At 39.6% G+C, this 14229-nt stretch overlaps 1 protein-coding gene across 5 annotated transcripts in view; it reads left to right on the top strand.

Moving 5' to 3' along the window:
• The window catches only part of plxnb2b (plexin b2b), a 523376-nt gene that overhangs the window by 464287 nt on the left and 44860 nt on the right, over positions 1–14229 (top strand). For all 5 annotated transcript variants that reach the window (XM_061916746.1, XM_061916747.1, XM_061916748.1 and 2 more), the window contains 2 exons: positions 5433–5499; positions 5713–5859. In XM_061916746.1, coding sequence (XP_061772730.1) covers positions 5433–5499; positions 5713–5859 — 214 coding nt within the window. The remainder of the gene's footprint in view (positions 1–5432; positions 5500–5712; positions 5860–14229) is intronic.

Below are 14229 nucleotides of genomic sequence, written 5' to 3'. Positions count from 1 at the left end.
TATTAGAGATGCATAAAGAAACATGTGCACAATATTAGGTGTACACTTACACTTGCTGCTTTTCATCTTCTTCAGATAGTATAAGCTACAGTAGTACCTCAACCTACCATTGGTTGACATTGACATGTGTTCTGTGAGGGCGCTCTTATCGCAAAACGCTTGCATCTTAAATCAATGGCCCCCAATTAAATGAATTATAACCATTTTAATTGTTCCTTACCCCAACCCAAAACAACATTTGAACATGTATGAAAAACAATACAATACAATGTACTGTTAACAACTACAGTACATTTATGGGACAATGTAATGATAATGTACAGTGTGGAGAGTGGACATCCAAGGTATCTCCTTCCAGCTGCTTTGCCGTCAAACACACCATAAGCAGCTTCTTCATATTTTCATGGATAAATATCCCCCCCATATAAATATTATTTTAACATCTTCGGCTTGCCTTTTAATTAATTATTCTCAGCACTGTCCTTTACTCTATTTTCTTCCTTGTCATGGTTGGAGAATATGTGTTTTGTCAATCTCTAGCTACAAGCTAATGCTAGCGAGTAAGACCAGATGTTTTGGGTGGATATTACAGGGTTCACAGTGACATTTGCCACGCCAACCTATGGCGGGAATGCGTTAAACTTACATTTTTGCTCGCGACTCAAAGCATAACACTTAGCCGAGAGACAACTCTCATCTCAAAGCACTCTTAAGTTGGGGTCCTTTTTAATTGAGGTAACACAGCAAATGAAACATCAATCACAGTGCTGTAATTTACAGCAGAACCAAATAATAAATATGTTTTCATCCCCATTGTGGGATAAATTAAGTCTATCCTTATTTCTTCATTGGGGAGGCCGAGTACTTTCCATAATTTGTGAGTCATAGACATGCTCAGAAGTAGGGCGTTCTTCTCCATTTTCAGGCATTTTTCAACATTAATTTTCGCGTTAAAATATCACTGCCGCAGTTTTTTTTAAGGAAATTTAAAAAAAACTCACTGTTCCTCTTGCCTGAAGTCTGCACTGAGTTGCAGGACAGGGAGACAATTAGGGGCGCCAAAACAAGCTCACTAGTTAGCTAATCATATTGCTAACTTACTTGTTGTCGCCTGCATTCGCTCTCCGAGCCACAACGTTGGCGCCTTTATTCTTTGCTGCTAATCATATTAGGGTAAATACAATCCGAACACTGTTAGTTCCAAACCAGCTGTGGTTGTAGAGCAGTGGTTCTTAACCTGGGTTCGATCGAACCCTAGGGGTTCGGCGGAGGTCAGGACACACCCGACATTGTGTGAATAAAAACTTCTCCTTATCGGCGTATTACGAATACGGCAACAGCAGAAGTCATTTGTTGTGACTTTATGCACTGTGTTGGTTTTGTTCTTTGAGCAAGGTGATGTTCATGCACGGTTCATTTTGTGCACCAGTAAAAAAACATGGTAACAATTTAGTATGGGGAACATATTCACTATTAATTAGTTGCTTATTAACGTGCAAATTAGTAACATATTGGCTCTTAACTAGTCATTATTAAGTACGTCTTAATGCCTTATTCGGCATGGCCTTATTATAACCCTAACCTTGTAACCCTAACCCTGACCAAATAACTCTAAATTAAGTGTTTGTTACATCGATTAAAATCGATTATAAAAATAGTTGGCGTATAATTTAGTCATCGATTAGTTGGATCTATGCTATGCGCATGCGCAGAGGCTACTTTTTTTGTTTAAAAAAAAAATATATATATATACATATATATATATATATATATATATATAAAACAATTTTTTTTTAAACATTTACTTATAAACTGCAACATTTACAAACAGCTGAGAAACAATAATCAAAATAAGTATGGTGCCAGTGTGCTGTTTTTCAATAAAATACTGGAAAGGATAGAAATGTAGTTCGTCTCTTTTATCCGATCATTAATCAATTAATCAAAGTAATAATCGACAGATTAATCGGTTATCAAATTAGTTGTTAGTTGCAGCCCTACTTTGAATATTTTCCCTTGGTGTCCAAAAAGAGGGACGCCGGGTGTAGCTGAGGAGCCCTCTGGAGGTGTCGTGGGCCTATCATTGAAACGCCGGTAAAGGAGGGTGCCCACCTGATGACCCTAATGAAGCTGACAACCATTCCCCTTCCTCCTCTCTGTCCCCCATCTTGCAATCCCACCCAACCAGGTCCAACCCCACAACCGTTCTGAAGCAGCTCTGAAGGAGGTAGCCTATTATTTCCACTCTACTCAGGTTATTTTGTATCATGGGATTGTTCTATCTAGTCCTAAAATTGAACTCAACTGTTACTTAGAATGTGTTCCCCATACTAAAGTGTTACCAAATACTGGTAACTATAAGTCGCACCCACGGCGAAACTATGAAAAAAAACTCGTTTTATAGTCCGAAAAATACGGTATCTCTGTCTTGAATTTGAAAAAAACTTTTAAATTATATTTTTCACTAAAGAAGGGTTCGGTGAATGTGCATATGAAACTGGTGGGGTTTGTTACCTCCAACAAGGTTAAGAAGCACTGTTCTAGAGTATTTATTAATAGCCAGGGAGATGGTATATTGTTGACATGACGGATGTAGACAGAGATCACAACACTGGAAATATATTGCCCCAGGGTGCATGACTACTGGATAGAGTTTCCAAATGGAAAATATTTTCTGAGTTCTTTGCATTTCATCCATCCATTTTCTACCGCTTGTCCCTCTCGGATTGACAGGGGTGGCTGTAGCCTATCCCAGCTTCCCTCAGGTGGAAGGCGGGGTTCACCTTGGACAAGTTGCCATCTCATCACAGGGCCAACACAGACAACATTCACACACGAGGGACCATTTAGTGTTGCCAATCAACCTATCCCCAGGTGTATGGCAGATAATTTTAAATTAAATTTTCAATGATAGTAATGTTATTGAATTATCTACTAAAAAAAACTAAAACTAATGGGATATGTAAATGTCAAAAATACAGCCAAAAGAGATAAATGAGAATATATCTAAAGGTGAAATATAGTGTAGAAATGCACCCTATATGAGGGTTGCATATGACATCACATCTGTTTTTCTTCTTTGCGGCTTAATTCACACAATGGTCATGCAGCTTGAGCATAGCGATAAAGCAAGTGAGAGTGAGTGAAGAGTTTGAGCAGAAAATGCCGTACTGCTTTTCTGTTCTTTGGTGTTCCAGTCGTGCAAACAGAGAGATAGAAAATAGCTTTCATAGAGTCCTGAAAGAAGTGGTTCATAAAGGTAATAAAGCCAGAGAAAAACAAATGTGTCAAAGAAAATGGCTCCGAAATATATCACATTCATCATCTTGTAGAATACAATCGGACTATGTTTGTCTGCACAGATCACTTTGAACATTAATTTGGTTGAAAAATTTTATGTGATGCAATCAAAGTCATTCTATACTCTATTAGTAGTGTTTGAGAGCAGAACTAAATGTAAGAAATGACAAGTGATAGCATTAGTTTGTGTTCTTTTGTGTTTTATACGCCTAAATATAACTAGAAGACCTGCTTGTCCAAATAAACTAACATCATGTTAAGTCCTAGTAATAAATATCGGGATTGTTGGTTCTATCCTTCGTATTTTTGTTGTCCATTTTCATAAGTGAAACTAAAAGCAATTAGTTCTTGTGCAGGATAAACAAGTGCTTTATTCAACACGGATGACCACATTATAGCATCCGTCCATCCATCCATCCATCTTCTTCCGCTTATCCGAGGTCGGGTCGCGGGGTCAGCGGCCTAAGCAGGGAAGCCAAGACTTCCATCTCACCAGCCACTTCATCCAGCTCTTCTCGGGGGATCCCGAGGCGTTCCAAGGCCAGCCGGGAGACATAGTCTTCCCAACGTACCCTGGGTCTACCCTGTGGCCACCTACCGGTCGGAGGTGCCCTAAACTACTCCCTAGGGAGGCGTTTGTGTGGCATCCTGACCAGATGCCCGAACCACCTCATCTGGCTCTTCTCAATGTGGAGGAGCAGCGGCTTTACTTTGAGCTCCACCCGGATGGCAGAGCTTCTCACCCTATCTCTAAGGGAGAGCCCCGCCACCCGGCGGAGGAAATTCATTTCGGCCGCTTGTACCCGTGATCTTATCCTTTTGGTCATGACCCAAAACTCATGACCATAGGTGAGGATGGGAACGTAGATCGACCGGTAAATTGAGAGTTTTGCCTTCCGGCTCAGCTCCTTCTTCACCACAACGGATCGATACAATGTCCGCATTACTGAAGACGCCGCACTTTTGGCCGCTCGACCTGTGATCTTGTCCTCTCGGTCATAACTCAAAGCTGAGATGGGAATCCTGACCAGATGCCCGAACCACCTCATCTGGCTCTTCTCGATGTGGAGGAGCAGCGGCTTTACTTTGAGCTACACCTGGATGGCAGAGCTTCTTACCCTATCTCTTAGGGAAAGCCCCGCCAAACGGCGGAGGAAACTCATTTTGGCCGCTTGACCCGTGATGTTGTCCTCTCGGTCATAACTCAAGGTGAGATGGGAACGTAGATCGACCGGTAAATTATACCACATTATAGCATCTTTGGTGATATTTCTTGGCATGAAGAAAACATCCTTAATTGTATTGATAAAGTACATTAATAATTCTCAAGACCATATAGTGAATCTTGATATCGCTAGCAAACATTGCCGAACAAAGGGACATCTACAGCTAAACAATGAGACAAAATAACTTCACAGCATAAAAACAACTGCCGACCTGAATTGTAGATTAGACTGATATTTGTAGCAGGAAATCCACTGCTAACAAATGTTTTTTCTCATTAGGGTCACGATCACAGCAGCACTCGTTTTGTCAGTTAGCAATGTAGGAATAAGTCCAACCTTGACTTTCACAAATTAATTAATTTGTGGACCACTCAGATCTAAAGATGATGTTCCTCCAATCTTTCCTTCTCCAAATACCGTAAATGTCAAGTAAAGTTAGGTATAGCAGTAACCTCTTGGTGATGATAAATGGTTTAAATCTTAAAAAAAAATATTCTTCTAAATAGTGTGAAAATCCACTTCATCCCCTTTTTAAAAAATGTTTCATGATCGCTTTTATATTTGTCTCTTAAACTTTCAAAATAAGCCTAAATCTGCACTGACTCAGGTTAATAAACAGTAGCCTAAGGGAGCTTAGACCATCGCCTGAAACTTAGATGTGCCTCTAGGTCACGTGATTGCAACCCACCTATTTTTGAATGATTTTCTAAATATGCTTGCATGGCTGCACTTTGTGACGATGGCAATGTTTCTATTTTTTCTTCATTTTTCCTGTTTTCCCTTAAAGGGTGCTCACATGCCTGCAGTTTGGTTTGGCATAGAGCTAATTGTATGTCTTGCTAGATTGCTAACATATTCGCTGCTAACATTCACAAAAAAGGAATGATCATGTAATGTGTGTTCCAGGTCAGAGACGGTGGTAGAAAGGATGCTGTGCAACTGGATGTCAATCTGTCTCTATCAGTTCTTAAAGGTACAGTAGTCATGGCACCATGGTTCGATATGTGGAAAGAAATGACAAAAATATACATCTACCATTAGCTTACCCTGGACATTTCTGTAATGTTCAGTCTCCACTTTTCTGCCCTCAGTCTGCCTTTGAATACAAATGCCTGAATAAAAAAATAAATATAGTACTCTTTTCCGAAAACCTGTTTATATTTGCACGGGTTTGTGTGCTTCTCAGGACTCGGCAGGCGAGCCCTTGTACAAACTGTTCCGAGCCATCAAGCACCAGATCGAGAAAGGACCTGTGGACGCCCGTGTGAAGAAAGCCAAGTACACCTTGAACGACACAGGCCTGCTGGGCGACGACGTGGAGTACTCTGTCCTGGTGAGATTAGTACCTACAGTATCTGACAAAAGAGGGTACACGCCTTACATTTCAAACCACAATGGAACCTCGATTTACCAACTTGGCTTGTTCTCGAACATGGTTCGTAAATGGAAAAGTTTGCATAGTGAAGCTAATGACTTCATAAGAAACAATGTACAAACCCCGTTTCCAAATGAGTTGGGAAATCGTGTTAGATGTCAAAATAAACGGAATACAATGATTTGGAAATCATTTTCAACCCATATTCAGTTGAATATGCTACAGAGACAACATATTTGATGTTCAAACTGATAAACATTTTATTTTTTTGCAAATAATCATTAACTTTGGAATTTGATGCCAGCAACACGTGACAAAGAAGTTGGAAAAGGTGGCAATAAATACTGATAAAGTTGAGGAATGCTCATCAAACACTTACATGGAACATCCCACAGGTGTGCAGGCTAATTGGGAACAGGTGGGTGCCATGATTGGGTATAAAAGCAGCTTCCATGAAATGCTAAGTAAATCACAAACAAGGATGGGCCGAGGGTCAACAATTTGTAAGAGAATTGTCAAAAAGTTTTAGAACAACATTTCTCAACAAGCTATTGCAAGGAATTTAGGGATTTTACCATCTACAGTCCGTAAAATCATCAAAAGCTCCAGAGAATCTGGAGATATCACTGCACGTAAGCGATGATATTACGGACTGTTGATCCCTCAGGTGGTACTGCATCAAAAACAGACATCAGTGTGTAAAGGATATCACCACATGGGCTCAGGAACACTTCAGAAAACCACTGTCAGTAAATACAGTTTGTCGCTACATCTGTAAGTGCAAGTTAAAACTCTGTTATGCAAAGCAAAACAACACCAAGGTACGCCGCTGGCTTCGCTGGACCCGAGCTCATCTAAGATAGACTGATGCAAAGTGAAAAGGTGTTCTGTGGTCTGACGAGTCCACATTTCAATTTATATTTGGAAACTGTGGACGTGGTGTCCTCCGGAACAAAGAGGAAAATAACCATCCGGATTGTTATAGGCGCAAAGTTCAAAAGCCACCATCTGTGATAGTATGGGGGTGTATTAGTGCCCAAGGCATGGGTAACTTACACATCTGTGAAGGCACCATGTATGCTGAAAGGTCCATACAGGTTTTGGAGCAACATATATTGTCATCCAAGCAACGTTATCATGGACGCCCCTGCTTATTTCAGCAAGACAATGCCAACCCACGTGTTACAACAGTGTGGTTTCGTAGTAAAAGAGTGCTGCTACTTTCCTGGCCCGCCTGCAGTCCAGACCTGTCTCCCATCGAAAATGTGTGGCGCATTATGAAGCGTAAAATACAACAGCGGAGACCCCGGACTGTTGAACGACTAAAGCTCTACATAAAACAAGAATGGGAAAGAATTCCACTTTCAAAGCTTCAACAATTAGTTTCCTCAGTTCCCAAATGTTTATTGAGTGTTGTTAAAAGAAAAGGTGATGTAACACAGTGGTGAACATGCCCTTTCCGAACTACTTTGGCAAATGTTGCAGCCATGTAATTCTACGTTAATTATTATTTCCCCCAACATATAAAGTTCATGAATTCGAACATCAAATATCTTGTCTTTGTAGTGCAATAACTGAATATGGATTGAAAAGGATATGCAAATCATTGTATTCCGTTTATATTTACATCTAACACAATTTCCCAACTCAGATGGAAACAATGTTTGTAAATATGAATAATGGGTTCCAGCCTCTACAGAAGTTCATATTTTGGTAAAGATCTACACTTTGCACACAAAAGAATGTGCTATACAAAGGAAGTCAAACTTATTTTCATTGAGAGCCACATCACAGTTATGGTTGACCTCAGAGGGGCCCCTTTAACAATGAGTAATATATGTATATAAATATAATACATTAACAATATATTTTTTATATACCTTTTTTTTGGGACTGTAAGGCACACTTAATCTAATTTTTTCGACAGTGCGCCTTATAACCCGGTGTGCCTAATGTAAGGAATACGTTTGGTTGAGCATACCCACCTCGAAGCAATTTTATTTGGTACATGTTAATAAGTGTGACCAGTAGATGGCAGTCAAACATAAGAGATAAGTGCAGGCTGCACTGTTTGATGTGCTTCAACATGCAAGTATTATCATAGGTAAGACATATTATCTGGCGTTTTGTTTCGCAATATTATGCAAAAGCAACATTTCTTACCTTCTGGTACCTGCTGATCTGTATTTGGGATCTGCATAAATCCCCAAAAATTTTGCGCATCCGACTTTGTAGTCCGTGCGACACCGGAGTTGATAAACTTTTCTTTTTCTCCATCTTCTTATTATGGAACATTCATCCTGCGCTGTTGCCATTTCTAATATAAAGTAGTATAAAGTTCTTACTTATATATGTCAGTAAACCCACCATGAAAGCGATAAAACATTATTCTCCCAAGGAACTTTAGTTATTAGAGTTTCAGTTGGACGGGTTTTCAAAGGAAAGAACAAATATATTTAGTAAGAAAAGATTAAGCATTTTTTTAACGCATATTATTTCCAGGCTTTCGTAGGCCACATAAAATAATGTGGTGGGCTAGAATTGGCCCCCGAGCCTTGAGTTTGACACCTGTGTGCTATACTGTACTGCATATCGAACAAACATAAGAAGGGGGTGATGGATCAACTTTTGATGTAATAAAAAACAACAAGCTGCTGTATGCTGTGCTCTGCCAACATGCGCACACACAACACGGTGCCCTCTCACAAACAAAATCCTTAACTTCAACAACCATGTTGCTACAATATTAAACTTTATAATCGCATTAACAACGGCAGAGAGTTTACGAGAAAGGAGCAGACAGAGGGGGAAAAGAAAGGGCAGGAGTCGGGAGCCGTATTTGCTTGTTTGTGCTTTGGAAGAGTGAGGGTCCTCGCTAGAGCGAGAGGAGAGATAGTGTCTGGTCTGGCAGCTATTTCCACAAAAGACAGTTCTTCTCACGATTAAAACTTGATACTGTGCTGTGGTCATGCTTGTGAGCACCATTGTACTCCTCGCAAATAGTTTTTTTTTTTTTTAAACTCCGCAGCAATTCCCTCTTTCTCTCCAAACAGGTCTGTTGAGTTTTTGGGTCTCTTGAGAGAGCAAAATGTACAAACAAAAAAAAAGGCACACAGTGCTTGAGTGTCGAGACGTGATTCTTCCTGTGCAGTGAAGTGAAGTGGATAACTAAGCCTCCCCAAAATGTGTTGCGCCCTGCTTTCTGGCCTGCCGACACCCTATTGAGGCGTTGGTACAAAAAGACGTGGTTCGCAAACAGGGGCATATTTGACACGATTTAAAGGTTCATAAACCGAAGCGTTTGCAAATAGATGGGGTCGTAAATTGTTTTATTTTACCTTCTCAAGGGACAATACCATTTTTTTTAACAAAGCCTTGTTTTGTAATGTTTGTAAACAAGCAATTTCTGCTTCATAATGTCACAGGACACGTTTCTTAAAGAACCGTGTCTCCTCCAGTGCTGACAGCACTCTTGCAGCCCCAGATCATGCCGCTACCATGCTTGACTGTGGGCAAGATGCAATTATCTTGATTTCCACTTGTTTTAGCAGCTATTTAGACCAGTGGTTCTCAACCTTTTTTCAGTGATGTACCCCCTGTGAACATTTTTTTCATTCAAGTACCCCCTAATCAGAGCAAAGCATTTTTGGTTGAAATATAGAGATAAAGAAGTAAAATATAGCACTATGTCATCAGTTTCTGATTTATTAAATTGTATAACAGTGCAAAATATTGCTCATTTGTAGTGGTCTTTCTTGAACTATTTGGAAAAAATATATAAAAATAACTAAAAATTTGTTGAAAAATAAACAAGTGATTCAATTTTAAATAAATATTTCTACACATTGAAGTAATCATCAACTTAAAGTGCCCTCTTTGGGGATTGTAATAGAGATCCATCTGGATTCATGAACCTAATTCTAAACATTTCTTCACAAACAAATAAATATTCAACATCAATATTTATGGAACATGTCCACAACAAATCTAGCTGTCAACACTGAATATTGCATTGTTGCATTTCTCTTCACAGTTTATGAACTTACATTCATATTTTGTGGAAGTATTATTCAATCAATATATTTTTAAAGGATTTTTGAATTGTTACTATTTTTGGAATATTTTTTAAGAAATCTCTCGTACCCCTTGGCATACCTTCAAGTACCCCCAGGGGTATGCGTACCCCCATTTGAGAACCACTGATTTAGACCAACATTTTGCATGTTGATATCAACATTGCTATTCAAGCTGTACTATTGTTGTCCCGATACCAATATTTTGGTACCGGTACCAAAATGTATTTTGATACTTTTCGATACTTTTCTAAGTAAGGGGGACCACAAAAATTGCGCTATTGGCTTTATTTTAAGAAAAAACATCTTACGTTACATTTAACATATGTTTATTATTGCAAATTTGTCCTTAAATAAAATAATGGACTTACAAGACAACTTGTCTTTTAATAGTAAGTAAACATCCATCCATTTACTACCGCTTATTCCCTTTCGGGGTCGCGGGGGGCACTGGCGCCTATCTCAGCTACAATCGGGGGGAAAGCAGGGTACACCCTGGACAAGTCGCCACCTCATCGCAGGGCCAACACAGATAGACAGACAACATTCACACTCACATTCACACACTAGGGCCAATTTAGTGTTGCCAATCAACCTATCCCCAGGTGCATGTCTTTGGAAGTGGGAGGAAGCCGGAGTACCCGGAGGGAACCCACGCATTCACGGGGAGAACATGCAAACTCCACACAGAAAGATCCCGAGCCTGGATTTGAACCCAGGACTGCAGGACCTTCGTATTGTGAGGCAGACGCACTAACCCCTCTGCCACCGTGAAGCCCAAAGGTTCCTAATTTAGCTGCTTACATATGCAGTAACATATTGTCATTTTCCATTTTATTATGTTGTCAAAATTATTAATGACAAGCGGTATAAAAGGAATAATTAATGTAAAAAGCTGTAAAAAAAACAACAATATTAATCCACTTGTTCATTTACTGTTAACATCTGCTTACTTTCTCTTTCAACATGTTCTATCTACACCTCTCTTAAAAAGTAATAATCACTTATTCTTCTGTTGTTTGGATGCTTTACATTAGTTTTGGATGATACCACAAATGCAGGTGTTGATCCGATACCAAGTAGTTACAGGATCATACATTGGTCATATTCAAAGTCCTCATGTGTCCAGGGACGTATTTCCTGAGTTTATAAACATAATATACATTTTTTAAAAACCGTAAAAGATTTTGTGATGCTGAAAAATATCGATGTAATCATAGTAGTATCGACCAGATACGCTCCTGTACTTGGTATCATTACAGTGGAATTTAGGTGAAGATACATCAATGGCGTTTGTTTACATTTTGATGCCGGTGAGCTATGGCGTGTAGTGAAGCATGTTTAGCTATTCCTTATCCTGCAGTGATAATAATACTTGTAAGAAACGTACTTTATTTGTCGCCTTGGAGGCCAGGATTAGTAATTTAGAAGTAGCTAAAAGACTGCCGACTGAGGCTGGACTTTAGCCGCTAGCTACCTTGCCATGTCTTTAAGCACCTCTTTCTGTGGGTGTTTCAGTGTTATAACTTAAATTTTATCGTTAGTTTTTGAGCCAAAATGCGTCCATTCTCCCTTTTTGGTCTGCACTCTGTATCTGTTTGTAAGTTCTCTGTGATTGTGTGCTGCCGAACATGCTCCTCTGCTCGTAAAACCAGCAATGTCATGACGTGACGACATTGTGAGGGGGTCCGGTACTTTTTAGAGGTGGTATATTACCGAATGTGATTCATTAGTATCGCTGTGCTATACCAATACCGGTATACCGTACAACCCAAAGCTGTACACTGGCTACTCTAAAGCAGGGCTATTCAACTTACGGCCCACCAAAGCTTTTCATTTGGCCCGCCGAAGATCACTTAAAAAGGCTCGATGAAACCATTTAAACTTTGGTTGCTCATGTATGCAGTACTCCCGCCACCTCAGAGGGGGCAACAGTGAGGCATATGTGTCACAAAGTAGCAGTTGGTACATAGAAGAAGACTACGCATTTAAGCCAAAAAAATGCACCTTCAGCCTTGAAAAATAAATTAAAATATCATAATAATAAAATAGGACTTTCAACGACTGGGCAACAAAGAATTAATGTTCTGCTGCAAGCAAGTGCTCAAGTCATTGTTTCCTGTTTGACAATTTAAGCGGCGGACACTTTTAAAGACAAGCAGCAACCACGAAAGAAATCCACACGTGTTAACTTCATCACGAAACCTGGTAAGTCTTTATAAGTATCACGAAATTTGGTAGAATTTTTATAAGAAAACATTGGGCATAAAGTTATTTAGTGTGTTTTGTATTGAAATAGCTGACTTTGTGGTCGTGTTGTGTTTTTGTCTGACCCTAACGCTGGCGATCACAGCTCGTTGAATACATGTAGTGCTAAATTTGACCAGTAGAGGGCAGTAACGTTTCACCTTAGGTTTTATTGTGATGATCCACATTGCTGTTTAATTTGTACGTGTGTAAACACTTGTAATGTTTGTGTGGGTCTAATAACAAACCTATTTTCCATCCATGTAAAATACACAAAGTTGTACATTTTTTATGTCTATTTTATAGTTCTGTTTTTAGTCTTACAGATCTAAGTGAAGGAAGAAGTGTAAAGAAATAAAATTTAGGAAAGAGAATAATTCAAAAGAAGGAACATGAATCCTCAACAAAACTTCTGGAGCTTCTGTTTCTTTCATACGGTTCACTATCTGTCGAGCTGCACATGCTGGAAACGATTAGCGATGGCAGAATAATGAAATTATTGACAGTGCATTGTGAGAGGCGATGTTTTTACTTTGTAAGTAGGTACATTTCAAAGGGATATAACATGCACCTTCTGACAAAATATTGACATTTATTCGTCCGGCCCCTCAGCCTTTGGACTCTTGAAACTGCGGCCCTCTTCATGATGTAGTTCATTGGTTCTCAAATGGGGGTACACGTACCCCTGGGGGTACTTGAAGGTATGCCAAGGGGTAGGTGAGATTTTTTTTTAAATATTCTAAAAATAGCAACAATTCAAAAATCCTTTATAAATATATTTATTGAATAATACTTCAACAAAATATGAATGTAAGTTCTTAAACTGTGAAAAGAAATGCAACAGTGCAATATTCAGTGTTGACAGCTAGATTTTTTGTGAACATGTACCATAAATATTGATGTTAAAGATTTCTCTTTTTGTAAAGGAATGTTTAGAATTAAGTTCATGAATCCAGATGGATCTCTATTACAATCCCCAAAGAGGGCACTTTAAGTTGATGATTACTTTTATGTGTAGAAATCTTTATTTGTAATTGAATCACTTGTTTATTTTTCCAACAAGTTTTTAGTTATTTTTATATCTTTTTTTTTCAAATAGTTCAAGAAAGACCACTACAAATGAGCAATATTTTGCACTGTTATATCCATCCATCCATTTTCTACCGCTTATTCCCTTTCGGGGTTGCGGGGGGCGCTGGCGCCTATCTCAGCTACAATCGGGCTGCGGAAGGCAGGGTACACCCTGGACAAGTTGCCACCTCATCGCAGGGCCAACACAGATAGGCAGACAACATTCACACTCACATTCACACACTAGGGCCAATTTAGTGTTGCCAATCAACCTATCCCCAGGTGCATGTCTTTGGAAGTGGGAGGAAGCCGGAGTACCCGGAGGGAACCCACACAATCACGGGGAGAACATGCAAACTCCACACAGAAAGATCCCGAGCCTGGATTTGAACCCAGGACTGTAGGAACTTCGTATTGTGAGGCAGACGCACTAACCCCTCTGCCACCGTGAAGCCCTGCACTGTTATACAATTTAATAAATCAGAAACTGATGAGATAGTGCTCTATTTTACTTCTTTATCTCTTTTTTTCAACCAAAAATGCTTTGCTCTGATTAGGGGTTACTTGAATTTAAAAAAATGTTCACAGGGGGTACATCACTGAAAAAAGGTTGAGAACCACTGATGTAGTTCAATAGCCCTGCTCTAAAGTATATCTAAGTTTACTTTCTATCAACAAGATATACCGTTTAAAAAAAAACCTCACATTTTTGGAGAAAACTGCACACCTACTCTACCATCCATCCATCCATTTTCTACCGCTTATTCCCATGTGGGATCGCGGGGGGCGCTGGCGCCTATCTCAGCTACAATTGGGCAGAGGGCGGGGTACACCCTTGACACGTCGCCACCTCATCACAGGGCCAACACAGATAGACAGACAACATTCACACTCACATTCACACACTAGGGCCAATTTAGTGTTGCCAATCAACCTA

The sequence above is a fragment of the Nerophis ophidion genome, linkage group LG12 (assembly GCF_033978795.1).
Source record: "Nerophis ophidion isolate RoL-2023_Sa linkage group LG12, RoL_Noph_v1.0, whole genome shotgun sequence".
Taxonomy (NCBI): Eukaryota; Metazoa; Chordata; class Actinopteri; order Syngnathiformes; family Syngnathidae; genus Nerophis; species Nerophis ophidion.
This window is presented reverse-complemented; position numbering and strand designations above follow the sequence as displayed.